Source organism: Mytilus trossulus, chromosome 4, assembly GCF_036588685.1.
Source record: "Mytilus trossulus isolate FHL-02 chromosome 4, PNRI_Mtr1.1.1.hap1, whole genome shotgun sequence".
NCBI classification, from domain to species: domain Eukaryota; kingdom Metazoa; phylum Mollusca; class Bivalvia; order Mytilida; family Mytilidae; genus Mytilus; species Mytilus trossulus.
This window is the reverse complement of record NC_086376.1, coordinates 26,657,045-26,677,425: the sequence shown is the minus strand read 5'-3', so window position 1 is coordinate 26,677,425 and position 20,381 is coordinate 26,657,045. Positions and strand designations below refer to the sequence as shown.

The following is a 20,381-nucleotide window of genomic DNA, read 5'->3' as shown; positions in this document are numbered from 1 at the left end:
ATCGTCCCCGTCCGACGGACTATCATCGTTTCCTCAAGACCATACTTGCAAATGGTGTCAAGGGAGAGCCGAAAATTGGGTTCCTGAAATTTTCATCCCAAACGGGAATCGAACCAGGAACCTTTGTGTTAGTAGTTAGTTTTTCAGTCGGATGCATGAATATCTACCATGTCAATAAAGACAATACATATGAATTTGGATAATGAATGAGAATCCCAATGTACTATTTGCATTTTATAAATATATATAAGATACTAAGAATTAAAGGACAACTTAATCTGCAATAACTAATTCATTATAACTCTTTACATGTAATATGAATTTGGATACCCTGTTAAGCCTGCACAGATCATAAGAAGAATTTCAAATTCTTTGGCACAGTCCTTTGATGATCCTTGCTGGCTGGACTCAGAATCTATAATCTTAAAAATATGTTTTTAAAATATATTTAAACAATTTAGGAGTTTGACTCATTTGCATTAAGTGCAAGTAGGGACTTCCCTTTAAGCACAAACTCTTGGTGCTTTCTGCATATTAGTCATATTAAATATCCTTTATTAAATATACTTGGTTATTTGCAATATACCCCATAGTCAAATGTGGGAGTGCTTAATTGTTTTGTTTTTAATGGGTTCTTTTTGTATTTTTTATATTGAGATTTTTCCACACAAACTACTAATGCCTCATGTTTGTCTTTTCAACGTTAAAATACACTTACAGGGTGCACTTGAGTCAATTTCAACATAGTATTCATTGAATAATAATACAATGCTATACTGTTTTCTGTGGTATGTTATTTTATTTAATTTTTGTTATAACACTTGTTACATATCTTTTATTGTGTGTGTATTGCATATGTTATTGTTTATAATAATCACAGTTGTCTGTATAATATGCCCTCCTTGGGGCCCTAATTTGGTAAATAAAAATATTCTATCTATAATTAAAAAAAAAATTCCAAAGAACTCATTGCAGTGTCACAAGTCAGCATTCCATGCAATTATCATATGTTGGAAGTGAAAGGATTTGTAATTTGTAATGGGAATCGTGACGTGTAACTATTCGATAAGACTCTACCAGAATAAAAGGTCGTTCAAGGTTTTCGGTCATATCTTTAGCGGAAACTCCTTCGGTACTTGGTTGCAAAAGTTCATTGTTTACGTTTAGCCAATATTAGTGTTTCCCGCCCCAGGCACGTGTCTCCAAGGAAAGTCTCAGAAGGATTCAGGCAAAAATGTACATAACATGGTAGAAAATTGTTGACATGTCAAAACGTTTTATTAATGACGATCAGTCTCCAATCTTAAGTTCTAACAAACATTTACACGAGAGCTCAAAGTGCAGTGTTGCCTGTTGGCTGTTGCATGTGAAAAATCTGTATCCCGCTCAATAAGTTACTTTATCATCAACTGTTTAGTGACTCAGTAAATTTGGGAGACTAACCTGAATTTTTAATAATCTGTTTCATTGTGAGGTATTGGTTTATTCCAGTCTCCCCAATGACCAGAATTCAGTTACAGTGTACCTTGTTTTGTTTCCCCGATTGACATTATGCTAGTTCGTGGTCTAGTGGTTAAGACCAATGACTACAGTGCTGAAGGTCCCAAGTTTGATTCTCACTCGGGGCGCTGAAAATTAAAGTACATCAGAAGGGTAATTTTCGCATCTCACTCACATCTCTGGTATCCAGGGCAGACCGGAGTTAAAACTAGAATGGGTACTTGGGGGGTGGGGTGGGGGGGCCTCGGTAAGTCAATGTTGTCCCCTACTTTGACCTGGAGATCTTTCTGGTTTGTCTGTTTCCACCGAGTGGTCCCGGTGGTTCTCTCCGAGTACTTTGACTTCCCCCACCATTATAACAGACTTCCCAGTGTCCTACACGCTCCCTTGGGTGGTGTTGGGTGGAGATTGTTCTGGTGGTGGGATAATATTGTAAAGGACACATCTTCGTTAATCCTTAAGGGGTGTACATGGATCCGCTGTTCCCTTGCAGTCAATCAAGGGGTGCGTCTAAATTGGCGGAATCTCGAGTACATACAATGGTGACATAGGTTCCACTCATACAAACTATTAGCTGCAGAACCATAGCTCTTATGTCCTTATGTTATTTTTGTACTATTTGCGGACCATAGTCTTTAAAATAACATAAGGACCTAAGAGCTAACGGTTCAGCAGCTAACAAACTATCATAAATAATCATATTTAGAAATTCTCAAATTCTGGTACATTTGTAACCTCCTTTGACCTGATGGTTACATAAGTTACACACATGCAAGATTTTTTTTGAACTGTCCAGTAGTAGTGTTTCCTCTGACTGGAGGTTTTGGCTTGTAATGACGCCCTGCCTTGTTTTCTTGACGCCATGTCCATTTAGGAAAAAAAATTGGCACCTTGCCCCTCTTCCGTCATAATTTAGAATGCAAACTTTTTTTCTAACATAAATTGACTGATCACTCCTTTACAATGTATCTATGTTGTATATCATTGTCAGATTTGTTAAGATATTTATCGTCAATCTCTTAAAGTTGATTGCCAAACATTTGCAAGAGTTCAGATCATAGTTGTTGAACAAGCAAATCGGCATACATGTATATGTAATATAATCTGGATGGTTCAGGTGACTCAATTTGACCCAATTGATGTAGGAGTTTAAATTTAAAGGTCATCCAGACATTGCAGATTAAATGATTGACAATATTCCATCCACAGGTTCTACATGTTCTAGGAAAATTTTGTTTTGGGTAATAAAAGGGGAAATTTGGCTTTGAGTAGTAAGAGGTTTGTAACTTTTAAATTATGAACTCTTGATATTCAGACTTTTTCCTACATTGTAACATTATTTAGACAATTGGGGTTGAATAGAGATTGTGATTGTTTCTGTAAAGTTTATTTATAATTTTATATAAATTCTAGAAAATTTAGAACTTTACATATTTTTTTGACACCTAAAGGTCTAATGTTGAACACAAATATAGTGAATATAGTACCCTCTAGATCAGGGTTTCAGCTAGGATTTTGAGGGCTTTAGTCACTTTTGCGCGTGATAAAAATCGGCCTTATTTTTTATAATAGCAAGGGGTCTATGATGTTTATCAAACTAGCTATACATATATGTCCAAGTCCTTCAAGGACTAGTTTAGGATCTTTGAAGACTTTAGGATTGCTAATGTAAGCAGTAATTGGCAATATTAAATAACTTAACTAATGTGATGCTAAGATATGAAGATAAGAACAGGGATCTGGTAATATGGTTCACAACTTCACTTCAGTTATTTTCAGGGCACACCCCTGATCAACAAAAGTTGGGTGCCTCTATATTTTAAACCACTGCACAAATGAAATTGTTACGACTTTTTCACTTCACAATCATTTATATCCTTGAAAATACGTTTAAATATCTATTTGGAATCAATTTCTTTTATATTGGATAGAAGGATCTGCATCTATACTTAATGTGACGAGTGTAATGACTGAAGACTGTAGATCACGTTTACTTTCGATTTTTAAACGAAATGAAATGAAAACGGGAAGTGACAATTGAATACTAATTTCAGAATAAAACCGGATTCATCTACGAACTTTTACGCGTGCGCAATACATAGAACAGGAAGCACCTGTTTGCAAGTGAAAATATTTACGTTTTGAATAAAGTTCATTCTTTTTAATCGAAGTTGTCGAAAGTTTTTGATGAATATTTATATAAAGTATGACGAAAATACGTTAAAATGACGAAACTACGACAAGCAAACTGCAAATTATGATCGTAAGGGAAATATTGAAATTAAAATAAAGTTGAAATGTCCAGGAAGATTATCAATTTTGTTTAAATAAATGACGAAAATACGACGGAATTGTGAGAAATGATTAAAATGAAATGCTGACTGACTGATTTAACTTAAATCGATTATTATGATGGTCATTTATGAGGTTTTATAATAATAATTAAGGGATTAGTGACCCATCTGATTGGCATAGGCGGATTACTTGTCATCACAACTTTTAACACCTGTGGTAAACGTTAATTACCTGAGGGTCATAAACTTGTCAGAAACATAAAGACAGGTAGAATTCAAGTAATTTGATGTGTAAATATTTTTATACTTTCCAAATTTAAGTGACGAAATTGATATGAAATATTTTCGTCATTTCGAAAACCTTTTCGTAAAATACGAAAGTGACGAGCGCTAGCAAAATCACTGCTCTAGATGTTCTTATTTGTTTTTTGTCGCTTGATAACTATCTTAAAGAGGATTACCCATATTTCTTACAAATTAAATTCAGTTTGATTTGCTTTTAAATCTGTGTATGGCAAATTATTACTAAAGATCATTTGAATATAGATTGATTGCGATTCATGCCCCGCCATATACTCAACGTTAATTGTGTTATGTTGAAGATTGTTCTCTATTTAAGGTAGATCATAGGTATAAGTTTCCCCAAGATTTTTTAAACTTTGCTTAAAAGGAGATTTATCTATGCTCTTTTCAAAAATGTAATAAAAAGGATGAGATGCCGTGCTATTTTTCAAGCTATGAGTTGTTGAAAATTGTCTTAATTTGCTTAGAATGATCATGCAAAAACACATTTTTATGCATACTGGTAAAAAGAACCTTTGACATTTAATTTTGAGATAAATTGTTAGAAGATAGGTTTTATAATATATGTTTTAGGAAAATAAAAATAAAAAATGGTGTCACCGAATTTGTTTTCTTGCTACAAATAAAAATTATAGACCAAATATCAGACCATCTCTTTTTTTTTTTACTAAAAGAGTTGTCTTCCCTTAAACGGTTCAGTGGAAAAAAATGATTCTAGTACACAAATGTTTGGTATTTTTATTTTTTATAGATAATGCAATAAATCAAGTTTTCTTCATATAAGTAAACAGTTTGACCAATAAAATTGCACATCTGTCTCATATTTGCAAATTTGGGTAGATAACCAAGCTGATTGTGTACTGTGATAGTACAATCCAAGATGGCGGTATACCATGAATCTACCTAAATTAAGCTTGATTTCCAACTAACTTGTATAATTTTGTTTTGAATTGGCACATACATTGTACATTGTACTTAGATATATAAGCCTCATTTAATTTGATACCAAAATAGTCATTTAAAAGGAATTAACATTTTAAAAGTCTAAATAAATTCCATTGATCAATGTTTTGCTTTAAAAAAATATTTTAAGAAATTACTCAAAAATTAAATTTATTATACCCACGCTTTAATAGCCTTTAATAAAGGTGAAGTTTACTGTTTTACCTCTGTCGATCAGTCTGTCCTTCCATCTCATGAATATTTTTAGAGGCATTTTTCTCAGGAACTACAGTACAATGATTTCTGAAATTTAATTTAAGGGTTTATATCAGTCAGCTATGCTTTGTGATCTGCAGCCTTCACGCTTAAATTTTGAGTCCACAAGCCAGACACTCGATTTTTTGTAAATTTTAGTTGGATACTGTTAGCTCTCCACCAAAGTGTAAATCGAAGTGGATGCAACCAAAGATGTATAAAAAACAAATTAACAATAATCATAAACATAAACACAATACTATATATCATGTGGAGTTTCTGTTAGGCTAAACATAATAAAACAATGATTTAATCTTTTGAATTTTAACTGAAGTTGTATTTATTAAGGTCAGAAAAAAGGAATCCCAAAGGTCATTAACTTTTTCAATATCAATTTCCTAATGTTTGTATGGAGGATGGAAAGAGTCTTTCTTGATGCATTGTAGAGCGAACATAAGTTTTCATTAAGCTAAAATTCCTCTGCTGTTGCTGATGTCACTGACATTGTCACTCCAAAATCAGCAGACAAATGTAAATGTTTGGATATACCTGTACATGTAGGTCACTGTTTGTAACTGGCAGAGTTTTGAAAGACTGGATGGCTTTGTGTCCCCTGCTACATGTATATATCCCACCTTACAATCTATCGTTCAACTTCCTAGTGAAATTGTGCAACATTGTTAACAGGCTAATTTCTATATCATATATAGACTATATGTCTCTAAATAGGTGTTGGTTGCTTCCTGATTAACCCCATTTTGCTTTGTTGGAATCAAATACTGTGCAGAAAACTGCGCTCTCCCTCTTCTTTTTACCTGACCTGACCTGAAAGGTCAAGTGAGCTTTTCTCATCACTTGGTGTCCGTCGTCTGTAAACTTTTACAAAAATCTTCTCAACTGTAACTACTAGGCCAAATTTAACAAAACTTGGCAACAATCATCTTTGGAGTATCTAGTTTAAAAAATGTGTGGCGTAACCCTGCCAACCAACAAAGATTGCCGCCATGGCTAAAAATAGAACATAGGGGTAAAATGTAGATTTTGGCTTATAACTCTGAAACAAAAGCATTTAGAGCAAATCTGACAAGGGGTAAAATTGTCTTTTAGGTCATGATCTATATGTCATGAAGTTTTCAGACAAATCGGACAACCCGTTGTTGGGTTGCTGCCCCCAAATTAGTATAAACACAATTCTCCTTTCAAATATTTTTCAATTTTCTATTATGTTGCCTGAAGATGCTAAAAGTGAATTACAACATTTAATAAGGCTATTTGGTGAATATGAATTGATCATTATAAATTTGAATGAATTTGTCTGATTTTTAAATGGATTTCCAAAGAAAAAAATATTGGTTATTTATTTGGTGAGGAACAGTGGGTGGTGTGGCCGTGGTTGCCAAACGGTATTCGTGCAAAAAATTGAAATCTACCTCTTTGAAGAAATCTAAATAAAGGTTAATTTCAAGTATCAGGATTTTAGCTTTTATCACTGTTGAATTGTTGATCTTTGAGAAGTGAAAAGTGACATTTATATTGATTTTGGTATTTCCTTTTCTGAACCAATATTTATATTGATTTTGGCCTTTTCCCTGTTTGGGGTCCAAATATTGTATTTGCATATCTCATTTTTTGTCTCAAGCAAGAAAAGTAGGTTTACTATCAATCCTAAAGTTTCTTGTTATTATTTAAACAGAAAGTAATATGTCTAAGGTTCCACATGTAAGATTACAAATATGCTTCTGATAAAACATCCTTGAAATTACATGATAGTCATTTGTCTAACTTAAGATAAGTGACAAACAAATTCGGTTGACAGATCTATTAACCTATGTACTGGTAAATTGAAAAATGAGTATGCTCAAAATAACTTGTTGAATTCCTTCCATGTATCCAGCTGTCTACAATTGTTTTATCTGTCATTCTGTTTAACGGAAGACTAAATTAGATGTACAAACAGTTTTAATAATGCCATTTATAAAATTTATTTTGACATTTAATGACAAATGCTGCAGTTGGACATGTATTACATTTAAAATGGCAATAGCTGAGATTTGTAATTTAATTTGGCTTTCCGGTTGTTTTATGATAAAGGCCATGCCAAATCACATATTTGTTTCCAGATTTTATTTAAAAGAAAGACAATGAAAAAGGGGGACAAAGAATTTTAATTTATTTTCTATCAACAAGTTATGTTGTGAAAGATTTACCTTGTTTATTGTTTTGATGTTAGTGTTCACTTTCTCATTAATCTGGAAGACATACAGATATGTATTGGGTTTTTTGTTACCTTGAAGAACCTATATATTAGTACGTCTTTCTAGTAACCTAGTGTAAGGTCAGTTTGTATATTTCTACATATCCAATTGCACCATCCTTTATTATGATTTTTAATCCACATCTCTTTAAAAATACCTTGTGGATTTCACCAGTTTTTTCTTTCATAACATTGTCTCTTTCTACTTAAGTTAGTTTCATTAGTTTCAGTGTTTATGGTTCTTATTTTGAGATAAAACAATTTCTAAATATAAATAATGAAATGAACTTTTATCTACTATATTGCTGAAGTCTTATACCAAGTCTCCTGCATGCCTAATTAAGTTTATGGCAGATAACTAATTTTGTGTGAATCAATTTTCATCTGGTTATCTTTCAAGTACCGGTAGCTTCGAAGTAAAGAAGGGTGGTTTGGAGGCATGCAGCTTTCAGTAGTTTCTGTCAAATTACTATTGAACCACTTAACTAATACTTTTCGAATTCAAGTTCAATAATAAAGTTACATTTTTTTTGTACATGGTGATTTTTACTTTCAAGAGTTATGGTCCTTGAAAGATTTAAAAAAAAAAAAGGCTCTTTATTTTGTTTCTGTTCATAAACTTTAAAATAAAAGTTTCATCCAATTTATTTCCAACTTCAATATGTTGTTACTGATGATGATATGGAGGTCAAGTTCAATATTTTTGTAGTTCTGGAGTTATAGTCCTTGATAGATCCAAAAACTTGCACTTTATATCTATACAGGCACAGAAAGAATGTGAAGAAGTCAAGATTGTCATTTCTTGTCATAAGATGTGCAATATATATTTTTAATCATCAAAAAACTATTATAACTATCATGACTATTGAGACTACATAATTAATATTGCCCGTCCTAATGCAGAATTCTGTGTTCACCCTCTACTTTTATATGTAGTACATGTACATTTTTTACCTGGAAGAATAGGTGAGCTATTTTATAACTAGAAAATTAGTATTAAGAATTTTTACTATTTTAAAAATTCAGTTTTTATATTTTTCTGACATGTTCACTAGTTCAACTTCAATTTGTTAAAAACTACTTGAATGTTTGGACCTCCATATTTCTGACTATCTTTACAAGAAGTTATTATTAAAAATGATATTGGTTCTCTTTTCTTGTTTGTTTGTTGTGAAAACCATTAAAAGTTTAAAACAAATGAACTGAGAATGTAAATCAGTGTTGCTACCTGTCAAAACAACTCTTAAGACTTGTTCCTTTTGAATTTAAAAAAGTGAAAAAATGCAGAAAACATTTTTGAATTACAAATTATTTTTATTTTTCATATGTTTATTTCATTAAATAGCATTAAACTGTCCTCGCATCTGTCAGTTCAATTGTTCTGTTTCATGATATTCACTTAACGACTATGATTACTGAAATAACAAGAAAAATAAGTAAGAAGTTCGTTAAACAATTACCATCCAAGGTGAATATATTGATAAATACTGTCTGGTACTACTGTTACCCTTAATTACCATGCAACACAGCAGGATGCATGGGTCATGAACTAAAGATGTACACATGACCCAGTTTTAGTTTATTTACAAACACCAAGGCTAGCCTTCAGTTATACTAGTGATTAATGGATTTATTCATGTAAAATCTGGAAAGATTAATTATTTTGTCGTATGGTATGTCACATTTTATTCTCATATTTATTATTAATATTTTATTGTTATTTGTCATATCTCAAATGGATAATCCAGTTTATGGACATAATTTTTTTACCTTTTTTTCACAGTAAGGAAAGATGACTACTGTAACTGGTAATGACTATTACCCAAAAGAACCAAAGGGCACCAAGAACCAATACAACATTAATGGCAATGGGAAATTGGGTAAGTTATAAATTATAATTACAAATTTAATAGATAAATTTAAAAAAAAATATACATGCATATTTGTAAAGTAAAATACCAATATGTGTTGACTTAAATCAGGGTTTCCACCAATAGTCTCAGCAAGACTACAAACTTTTAGAAATGAAGTTCTAAAAATCATTTTTTTTAATAAAATTGACAATTGAATTATTTTTCAATATTTTAACAATGCCTTAAAATCAGATAAAAATTTAGTTAATTTTCATGAATTTTAATTCCATACAGGATGAAACACATTCCAAAATATACAATTTAAGGAGGCTTGAGGGTATAAGATTTTCAGAAAAATATCAAACATTTATTTTTCATTACAAATTTCATTAATTACCTTTAGTAGTTGTTACTTAATCATATGGTTTAAAAATTATTCCAAAAAATCAATTCGTTTTGGCCCCAGGTGACTTTTTAAATGTATATATCATTTAAAAAGCTCCAAATTATCTCCCTTTGGTGCAAAAATGCCATTTTTTTTGCATTAAAATTGAAATATCTTTTTAAACTCATCGGTGACCTATATTTTTTAATATAATTTCCATATAAGCTGTACTTAAACTAAATTATTGTAAAATTTGAGCGATTTCTGTAATAAATTTCTTTTTTTATTTCGATATTACTTTTCTTTCTCCTATTACTTCAACAGAAAATCCCCACCTTTACAAAAATGTATGCTTCTTTCGAAGGCAGATTGTGAGCGCAATTGAACGGTGACCCCACTTTTTTATTTAATTTTTCTATTAACTATAAGATAAAGTTCATTTATAGAAAAATATAGAGAAATCCTATATAAATGATTTAGACCCGCGAACCCCCTTAATATTGAAAAATAATTCAAAAGGTAGAGAGTGGTTTGTGACATGTATGTATTGATGATAACTGCAACTACTCAGGCACTGTGTCATTTATTTCAAGTCTTTACATTTTATTGTGAGTCTTTTTGTCCCATGATTTTGTTACATTTTTCTCAGGAAGAACAAATCAGGGCTTACCATGATTTGGTATCAAATATTATTGTATAGATGTAAGATGATGTGGTAATAAGCGAATGAGACAACTCCCCATCCAAGTTACAATTTGCAAAAGTAAACCATTATAGGTAAAATTTCAGTATTCAACATGGAGCCTTGACTCTCATTGATCATGAACAGCAAGCTTTAAAGGGGCTTAGGGCCTAAAAAATGAGTAGTGTAACACAATTCAAACACTACCGATAAAACCATCAGTCTAATCTGTATTAAAATCGAGAGACACTTATAAACCACAGCAACAAACAACAACCACTGAACATCATGTGCCCGACTCTGTAGCATGTTATACTGTGTGATGGCTTATCTTCTTCCTGTTAACAAACTAATTTCAGCTTATTAGTGAACTCACATTTATTTTGTTTTGAATATATACTGTCGTACATTATTAAGCACTTATTCTATATTTTTAAATATTTCTTATTTTAGGGGATGATGATAAAGATGCTTTCTTGCCACCCGTAAAATTGGAACCAGGGTTAGATTCCCTGAACAGAAACCCAGAAGAATTTGACGAATTAGACCCCTCAGAAGAAAATGCTCCTCCAGACAGGTAATATTTATTTACGTGGTTTCCCTTTACCCTAAAGAATTTCATAGACTGAGATGGTAATTTGGTTAGACTCATCAGATTGATTCTATCACAAAAAACAACTATCAAACATAAAGACTAAAGACACATAGAGCAAATCTGAAAGAAGGGCGAAAGATACAAGAGGTACAGTCATACTCATAGATTGAAAATAAACTCAGAACACCATGGCTAAAAAAGAAAACAACAAACAGACAAATAAAAGTTCAGTGTCTAAAAATACTTGCATTTAATGGAGCTAGTTCAAAGCCAATTACAAAGCTAAGAAATTAATGATTTACAAACTAAAATTTGACTGGTACAAATATGATGCTTTTTGTGACAAAGTCTTGATTCATTTTTTTTTATTTATTTTTTATAAATACATTCTTTTATTCAGTATTGGTATTTTGATACCATCAATATGACTGTGATGAATATAACCTTTAAATTCTTGTGTTTCAGGTATCGTATTGTGTTCTTCATCATGTTGGTTCATGGTATTGGTATTTTGATGCCATGGAATATGTTAATCAATGCTCAAGCAGTAAGTTTATAAGAAGGATCTGAACTTTAACATAAAGACCCCAAAAAATAAACACACAATATATAAAAAAGAAGATAGCATAGTTACCGGTTTTGCTATTAGTTTTGACATAATGGTATTTATTCAACTTTAAAGAAACTTGTTTATTTATTATGTTTAACTTGCCATACGAAAGTAAGAAGATGTGGTTTGATTGCTAATGAGACAACTCTCAATCAGGGACCAAATTAATGATGTAGAAGTAAGCAACTACAGCCTTAACCAATGATAAAAACACATACCACAAGCTATAGAAGGCATTGAAATGATAAATGTAAAACAATTCAAACCAGGAAACTTTTGACCTAATTTATGTACAAAATAAGTTTGGTAATGAGGCAGTTGCTCTAAAACATAAGCAAGATTCTACAAGCTGGGGCTATAGTTGCCGTCAGCTGAAATTCGTAGCGGTTATCGGTAAAAATAATCTAAACTATCAATCAAGTTCACTCGAGATAAAGTTTTTCTCATTCCATTCATAAATCATGAAAAGAAAAACCATTACTGACCTACCTTTTAAGTGATTGCACTGTGATAATTCTGACCTTCACATTTTCTAAGACGATTTTGAATGGTGGAATCCGCCATTGTTTTTCCTGGAAGTGTTTCCGTGGAGTTCAATTTCATAACATTTGCATAAAGCGCGGGAAACCGTATCGCATCAATGAAAAGAATAAACAACCTAATTTACATAAATATCACTATATCCTACCAATGAATATGAAAAAATGTTTATTCAGCTAAATCTCTATACATAAATCAATTACACCCCTTTCCATAACAGTGCCTTTATATTTAACTAAAGGTGCCCATAAAGTGTAGCCATTCTCACATACTCTGCCCTCTTCAAAAGGTACAGGAAAAACTATCATTGCATGAAGGATTGATGGAAGATCTCTTTCTTATCATTCAAATATTTTCTTGTATGATATTTAATAAATCTTAATATATCTTTTACAGTACTTCGAGAAATACAAGTTGGCTGAGAACACAACAGAAGTGAATAACTTGCGATCAAATTTTATGTTCTCCATTGGCATAGCATCACAAGTTCCAAACTTCATCATGAGTGGAGTTAATGCATTTGTACAGTGTGGAGGGTATGACCATTTCTTTTCTTAACATTGTATTTATTAAATCTACAAACTCATTCAATGCACTATTAAATGGACAAACTCATTACACTCAATAAATCTACAAATATGTTATGACCAAAAAGGAACATTTAGACAGCACTTCGTCTTTTTAATCCAAAGTACTTGTTAAGTCAAGTTCAACTTTAGTTGTTGACAAAATAATTCTGACTCCAATAGTTTTAATAGACATTGATTTGAAACTGTTCTACATTCATTAACATTTAGTTAAAGTTGGTGATCATATTTTTTATGCCCCACCTACCATAGAAGAGGGGCATTATGTTTTCTGGTCTGTGCGTCCCTTCGTCAGTGCGTCCGTCAGTCCATTCGTTTGTCTGTCCCGCCTCAGGTTAAAGTTTTTGGTCAAGGTAGTTTTTGATGAAGTTGAAGTCCAATGGATTTTAAACTTAGTACACATGTTGCCTATGATATGATCTTTCTAATTTTAATGCCAAATTAGAGATTTTCCCCAATTTCACGGTCCACTGAACATAGAAAATGATAATGAGAGTGGGGCATTCGTGTACTGAGGACACATTCTTGTTGGTGATTGTTTTTCATCTAAACAGAAAGACAGGTGATAATCCTTTATCTTGTCACAAAATCTTGGTAACTTTAAGCGTGTTTAATGTTTATCAGATTATACAATTATTTATACGTGATATGATTATTAATACTTTTATTTGTTTTGTAGACAAGCCTCCCCAAGAAGGATAGCTATCTCCATAGTGATTATGACCATGATTTTTATTGGTACTGTTGTATTAGCTATGCTGGACAGTTCTACTTGTAAGCCATATTGTTAATACATGAGAATTTATATTAGTTGAAAAAATGCTTGTTGGTCAATGCCTAAATAACTACACATCTACACTGCATCAATTGAAATACACATAATTACAATTCAACCATGTATAACAGGCACATTTTATTGTGAAAAAGGTAATCTCTGAATTGTTCAGAAATGTGAATTTAATTAGTGTTCATTGCACTGATGACCTCCATCAGATATTCTTTAAGACCCCGTTCACACTAGCATTTTTTTTTTATCGATCTAATCTGAATCGATCTAAATAAAACCAGTTAGCGTTCACATTATCTTTAATGATAACGATCTCTATCGGTCTAATCTGAACCACTGCGTTCACACTACAATTAAAAACGCAATCGATCTTTTTTGCCCGTAAAACTGTAAACACTGTTTGTAAATAGAAATGATTTATCAAATTCATGTGTTGATACACTGATACACACACTTGGGGAAAAATGGATAAAGTTATTGTTTCTCTTGAATCACAAGTTAAAATTTTGATACTGGTATTATTGCAGTTTTCTTTTTAAAATTGAAAAAAAAACCTGTAGATTCTAGCAACGAAGTTACAACACAACGCCGGAAATACTGCGGTTCCTACAAAGAAAACAAATCAACAGAAGAAAAGAAGACAGATTTCGAAAATCTATGCTACGGCGAAGACAACATGTTTTCAGTTTGTTTTAAAGGTCTTTTAACAGCGAAATATGGGTTAAACAACGAACCTCTGAGATAGTTTTGTCGCTACACATGCGCATACGTTATTTTCGATTCAATCGTACTAGTTTAAACCGATCTATGCGTTCACATCTAAAGTAAGATCGGTTTACTTTAGATCGATTCAAACTAAACTACCTCTTTTGGTGTTTTAGTTTAGACCGATTGAAGATCGATTCAATGCGTTCACATTATCCCTTAAACCGATCTAAAGAGAACCGGTCTAGTTTAAATCGATAAAAATGTCCTAGTGTGAACGGGGTCTTAGACCAACATTTGAGGAAACCAAATACACAGATTTGATGAGCTTACGTGTAATTATTTACTAAAAAAGGTAGCAGTTTTATCAATTTTGATATGTTGAAAAAAGGTATAATATATTAGATAAAGAAGTAATGTTTTTTTGGGCTATTTGTACCAACATCTCATTACACTGTTCTGTACACACTCTATCAGCTTCATCCCCAATTAATCAGTAATGTGAAAGGGATTGTTTGAATGTGTTAAAGATAAGTTAGCCATTATAGAAGGTCTTTTTACCATATTCATTCTTTTTATGACATTTATATTTAATTGTTTTTCCAGGGTCAGTTGAATTCTTCTATATCACAATGATAATGGCTGCGGTTCTAAACAGTAAGTTATATATGACAAGACTGAATGTTAAATCTTAAACTAGTGACAATAATTAAGTTCAATTTGTTTTAGTATTCCTTTATCAATTTTTTATAATTGGTTTGTGTTTTATAACTGTTTGTGTTTAATAACTGGTTGTGTTTTATAACTGGTTTGTGTTTTAATGGCGACAGCTTCATCTGTTTTGTATCTCTGTGGAAGTCAAGAGTTTTATTGAAAATTTTAGAAGTTTTTTAATAAACTATTTTTATCTCTTTTTTTCCACATGTTTCTCACTTCATTGGGTGCAAAGACATTAATACATCTTAACAACACATATTGTTGTAATACATCAGAGGACATAAGTTTGAATATTTATAACTGTAATTACTATATATTAATATGCATTTATAATTGCCATTTTGTCATTTTAGACTAAAATGTAATTTTTATTTTTGGGACATTAAGAAATATTCATATATAATTTATCAAAATGCAAATTAAAATTATTGCGATTATAACCCTGTCGCATTTTTCACAATAATAAAAACATCAATAGTTTCTGAATTAACAGTTTTTGTCAGGATAATTGCTGTATTCCATAGTGACCAATGAAGTAACTTATTGCATAGCTGAGAAACCTATGTAGATAGAAATAAGAAGATGTAGTATGAGTGCCAATGAGATAATTCTCGATCCAATTCACAATGTGTGAACAGTATACAAGTACGTGTATAGGTAAAAGTACAGCCTTCAATAAGCCTTGGCTTACACCAAATAGCAAGCAATAAAGGGCCCGTAAATGACTAGTGTCAAAGAATTCAAACAGGAAAACCAACAGTCTAATCTATATATAAAAAAAGAAGAAGAAACAAGAAACACTTGTGAGAATCTTATGAACCCAATCAACACCTCACAACCACTGAACAACTGGTTACTGTAGACACGAATGAAAAATGGTTACATTTACCTGAACTCCAGTTTCTTAGAGCAAAGGAAGAATTATATGCATTATAACATTCTTTTAGGTCATTTAAAAAGTACATGAATTTAGCTTACAAATGTTTTATTTATTGTAGTGGCGACTGGTGTTTATCAGAACAGTACTTTTGGTTTAGCAGCCATCTTACCAATGAAGTATACCAATGCCATTGTATTAGGAAATGTATGTACTAAATACAAACAATTACAGAAATTGAAGGAAAAAAAACTTAAATTAAGTTTAAGAGATAGGTTTTGAAAAGATTTAAAACAACAAACACAATATTTTAAGGATTTAAACTAAATGTACTTTACATTGACATTTACATATGTTGCCAATACAACATGTTCCCCTTATATATTGACCACCCAAAATCACTTTACATAGCAGAATTAAAAAAATTTCAGGTCCATTTTACAAAAATACAACAACAACAAAAATTTGATCAGCTATTTTTAGGATTGTTCCAGAAAATACTATGTCTCTCCCAAAATTACAAATATTACTTCTTTTTCAGAACTTGTCTGGTGTATTTATTGCAGTTATTAACCTGGTTTGTCTGGCATGTAAGTTACATAATAAAATCTGTACAAAATCTCTTGTTGTTTTAGAATATATTAACCTTATTTCTGCATCTTACAATTATCGTCTTTTATTCACATGTTGATGCAATCATATTAACAAATATGTCATAGCAAACAAAAGATTACATCTGATTGCAACAAAGTCCATACTTATATATATATTGTTTTCTTCTACCATATATAAACTTGCTTAAGATGAATAATTTGAGAAAATATAGTCAGCTTTTGGATGAACATATTCATTGGAAAGTCCCAAAATCAACAATTTTTTTCATCATCAAAGTTGAGGGACAATTTTTTGGGACCTGTCCATGTCCATCCCAATTTTTAGTAAGAGCTTCTAAAATTGACAAAAACCATATACAAGTATCATTTAGAGGTATAATCCATTCATGAGTAAGTCACTATTAGGCCACGTTTTTTTAATTTGTTGGTTAACGGATCCGCTGACCCGAATTTGCCGATTTTTCAGAATAAAAATAAAATTGACTTTTCATTCTTTTTTATTCCCGCCAACCCTTATCAATGTATTATCCCTGAAAAATAATTAAAACTTTCTTTTTTTATAAAATGAAATGCATTAATTATGAAAAAAGTTGATAACACTTTCTGTTGTGAAAAATAAAACTTCCAATTTACGTTTCTAAAATAGACAAATCAATTATAACTGACCTTGAAATGTCTTTTGCGCAAATAATTTTGCGGAACGAAACCTGTGTTAAAAACATATTACAAAATAAGTTCGTTTCCCTTATTTGTCATCAGTCCGTAAGATGCATCTTCTCAGAGAAATAGACTTGCAGGTGGAATACATCAATTAAAGTACTGAATATTAACAAATCATATGAAATTTTCTTGTTTCATAAATATCAATCATTGGGATAAAAACCGGATTGCATGACAACTGATTAACCCGATATTGTCCTTTTTCCAGTGGACGAGTCTATTACGTTTTTCGACACGTGTGTTGAAACTTATTTTTGTACGACGTTTTTACATGTTTTTTCTTTATCAGTTTTTGTGATTGAAGATCATTATTAACCAAGTTTTCTGGAATTGATTGAGAGCTACACGAATCTGTTTTTCTTGTTTGTTAAATGACGATTTAATTTCGTCTTTGTCCGTGCAAATATATGTTTATTTTGCATATTTTTCTGTTTTGAAAGATTTTTTTTTGATTTTTTTCCCGACCGACCGATCGACTTTTTTATGGGGAAAATCCGTAAACCAACAAATTAAAAAAACGTGGCCTAAATTTATATTGTGCTGAAGGAGACAACTAAGCAATCAATGACCTTATGTGATTCTATATTTTTGCTTATTAAGGAAAACAAATTATTCAATTTAAACCTATTACAAGTTCCTTTCTGAACCACTATCATTAATGATTATGTGTGATATTTGCCAAATTTTTTGTCAGAACAACTTTTGATACAACTAGAACTTATAATTTAAGGACTACACATACTATTTATTTCAGTGGCCCCTGATCCTAGGACCCAGGCTATCTACTACTTTGTTACAGCTATTGTTATCTTGTTGGTAGCTTTTGATGCATACTTCCTTCTTCCTGTAACTGTAAGTACTTCTGCCAACTAATAGACTGGAATGTTTAAACAAGAGAATGCAAATTTGTTACTGGTAACGAACCAATAGAACACAGATAATTAATCAAATCTTGTTCAAATTTCAATGTTTTGGTTAAAATGTTGTAGGTACAAATTGACGGAATCTACAATTTTTAAATCTTATTTAAGATTATGCATTCATATTATTGTTAAATTCAGACAAGATGCCTTCCAGGAATTTTGTGATGTATGAACATATAGCAATGATTATTACTATACTTAACTTCAAAGCCAGCCAGCCATCACTCTTCAAAAGTGTTATTTATTATTTTCACCTGATCATCATTTGAATGATAGATACATGTATTCTTGTAGAGGTAGCTGTAATCACTTTTACTTACCCGTTAGGATGAGTAAGCCAACAAATTTGATTGTATCTGTTTACATACCTAACATCTATTGATTTATTGATGTGTGAAAATGCTATAGCAGATGCCTCTCCTTTTTTTCATATTCTTTTTATTTGCATACTACGTACCATGAAGAAAATGCAGAGATTTTTTGCTATAAATGTTAAATATCAGTAAAGAAAAAATGTTGTAAAGTTATCTTCACAATTGATTTGTTAATTTACAGTTTAATTGCAAAGTTTTTTTTTTGTTAAAAAAAGAAATTACTTCATATCCATTAAACTATGGTCTTCTTTTATATAAAAATAATTCAGAAAAATATAATAAAAATGTTTTTTTTGTTCCCTTTATTTAAATGATGTAAAAGTTACTTTGTAGCTATGGCCTAATGGAATTTACAAATGCAGTTGTTTTTCTTGATACATGCATAACCTCTTTAGCAAATGCTTTCATTTCTACTAATTTAAAAGATGGCTTTGCTCTTGTGATATACTCATTATCCCTATTGGCGATCATTACTAAATAGCACAAACATTTCCTTGAATCTTGATATTGCAAAAAAAAAGTGTATTACACTTCACTGCAAAGAAGAAGCAAAAGATACCAGGGGGGCATTTAAACTCATAAATCGAAATTAAATTGACAATGCCATGGCTAATAAAGAAAAAGACAAACAGACAAACTATAGTACACAAAACACATCATAGAAAACTAAAGACTATTCTCGCAACGAGAACTCCACCAAAAAAATCAGTATTCTAAGGTGCTCTCACTGGAAATTTAAGGAGAAACAGCTCCACATGTGACATCTGTTGTGTTGCTTATATAAGTACAAACCCGGTAAAAAGTCTTTAATTTGGTAGATCATATTGGTTAAAAGGGAACGGAATTGAAGTTACAACATTAGGAACATATTTGATATGATCTGTGAGTATTAAACATGATGTTTTAGGTCAAGTGTCGAGAATCAATGTCTATTGTGTATCAGTTGTATATTACATCTATCTCCTTTTTTGGCAAAACTTTTGAATGGTTTATAAACAGTATAATTATCTCATCTAAATGCTTTGGTAAAAATATATGAAAATTATTTCAATCCTTAATAGAAAAGAAAGGATTGATAGTTTGTTCAATACAAGTACATGTACATATAAAAACTTAAATTATCTTTTCAGAATTATTACAAATATTACAAAGATATGGTTGCCAGGAAACAGAAACATCACCTTAATACCAGTAAAACTTGTTCACAAACTTGTGGCATGTATTTAATGGTGTTCAAAAAGGTATAATGGTCATAGTTAATTGCCAATCAACAATTCAAAATTGTAAGAAATATTTGTGTTGCGATAAACATTTAGGATATATCAGAGCAATATTCAGGAATAGAAATGTATTGATACAATATGTAGGGCACTTAGATAAAAATGCCTAGAGTGTAACATTCTTAGAAGTTCAGCAAAGCTTAATAAAAACTAGAGTTATTATGTTATGGTTAATGCAGATTTTTAAAGTAAGACTGAATTTGGATATTTGTTTTGATGGAGAAAGCGTACAGAACAAATGTTTTGCTTAAATTAATTTCCAATTTCTTCTGTAAAATTGATGCAATTTATTAGAATGTAATTAGAATATATAAATATATTGGCAGATCTGGGTACAAGCTGTGAGTGTATGGTTTACATTTTTCGTAACCTTGACAATCTTTCCAGGAGTATGGGCCAATATAAAGAGAATAGATTTCCCATTGGAAGGTAAAAAGAACTTCTTATTCCTTTTAATTACAAGTCAATTATTTCATGTATGAACAGCATTTCACTTACTATGAGCTATATTGATATACCAGTTGATCAGCTTGTAGGGATGAATTCAAACTGCAATTTGCTAAATATATCAAAGCCTGCTTGAT

General features: G+C 31.2%; 2 protein-coding genes across 8 annotated transcripts in view; one reads left to right on the top strand and one right to left on the bottom strand.

The window, feature by feature from the left end:
* LOC134714978 (nuclear transcription factor Y subunit alpha-like) overlaps positions 1 to 20,381 on the bottom strand; it is a 116,035-nt gene that overhangs the window by 40,307 nt on the left and 55,347 nt on the right. The window lies entirely within an intron of this gene.
* LOC134714976 (equilibrative nucleoside transporter 1-like) overlaps positions 1 to 20,381 on the top strand; it is a 39,589-nt gene that overhangs the window by 8,551 nt on the left and 10,657 nt on the right. For 3 of the 7 annotated variants that reach the window (XM_063576759.1, XM_063576757.1, XM_063576756.1), the window contains exons 2-12: positions 9,332 to 9,428; positions 10,922 to 11,045; positions 11,529 to 11,610; positions 12,610 to 12,749; positions 13,480 to 13,574; positions 14,899 to 14,949; positions 16,008 to 16,093; positions 16,428 to 16,476; positions 17,975 to 18,072; positions 19,648 to 19,758; positions 20,124 to 20,226. In XM_063576759.1, coding sequence (XP_063432829.1) covers positions 9,341 to 9,428; positions 10,922 to 11,045; positions 11,529 to 11,610; positions 12,610 to 12,749; positions 13,480 to 13,574; positions 14,899 to 14,949; positions 16,008 to 16,093; positions 16,428 to 16,476; positions 17,975 to 18,072; positions 19,648 to 19,758; positions 20,124 to 20,226 — 1,027 coding nt within the window. In that variant the 5' untranslated portion in view covers positions 9,332 to 9,340. Of the gene's footprint in view, positions 1 to 1,127; positions 1,249 to 8,473; positions 8,515 to 8,710; positions 9,222 to 9,331; positions 9,429 to 10,921; positions 11,046 to 11,528; positions 11,611 to 12,609; positions 12,750 to 13,479; positions 13,575 to 14,898; positions 14,950 to 16,007; positions 16,094 to 16,427; positions 16,477 to 17,974; positions 18,073 to 19,647; positions 19,759 to 20,123; positions 20,227 to 20,381 lie in introns of those variants that run through there. The other 4 variants (XM_063576754.1, XM_063576761.1, XM_063576760.1 and 1 more) reach the window with 4 other exon arrangements.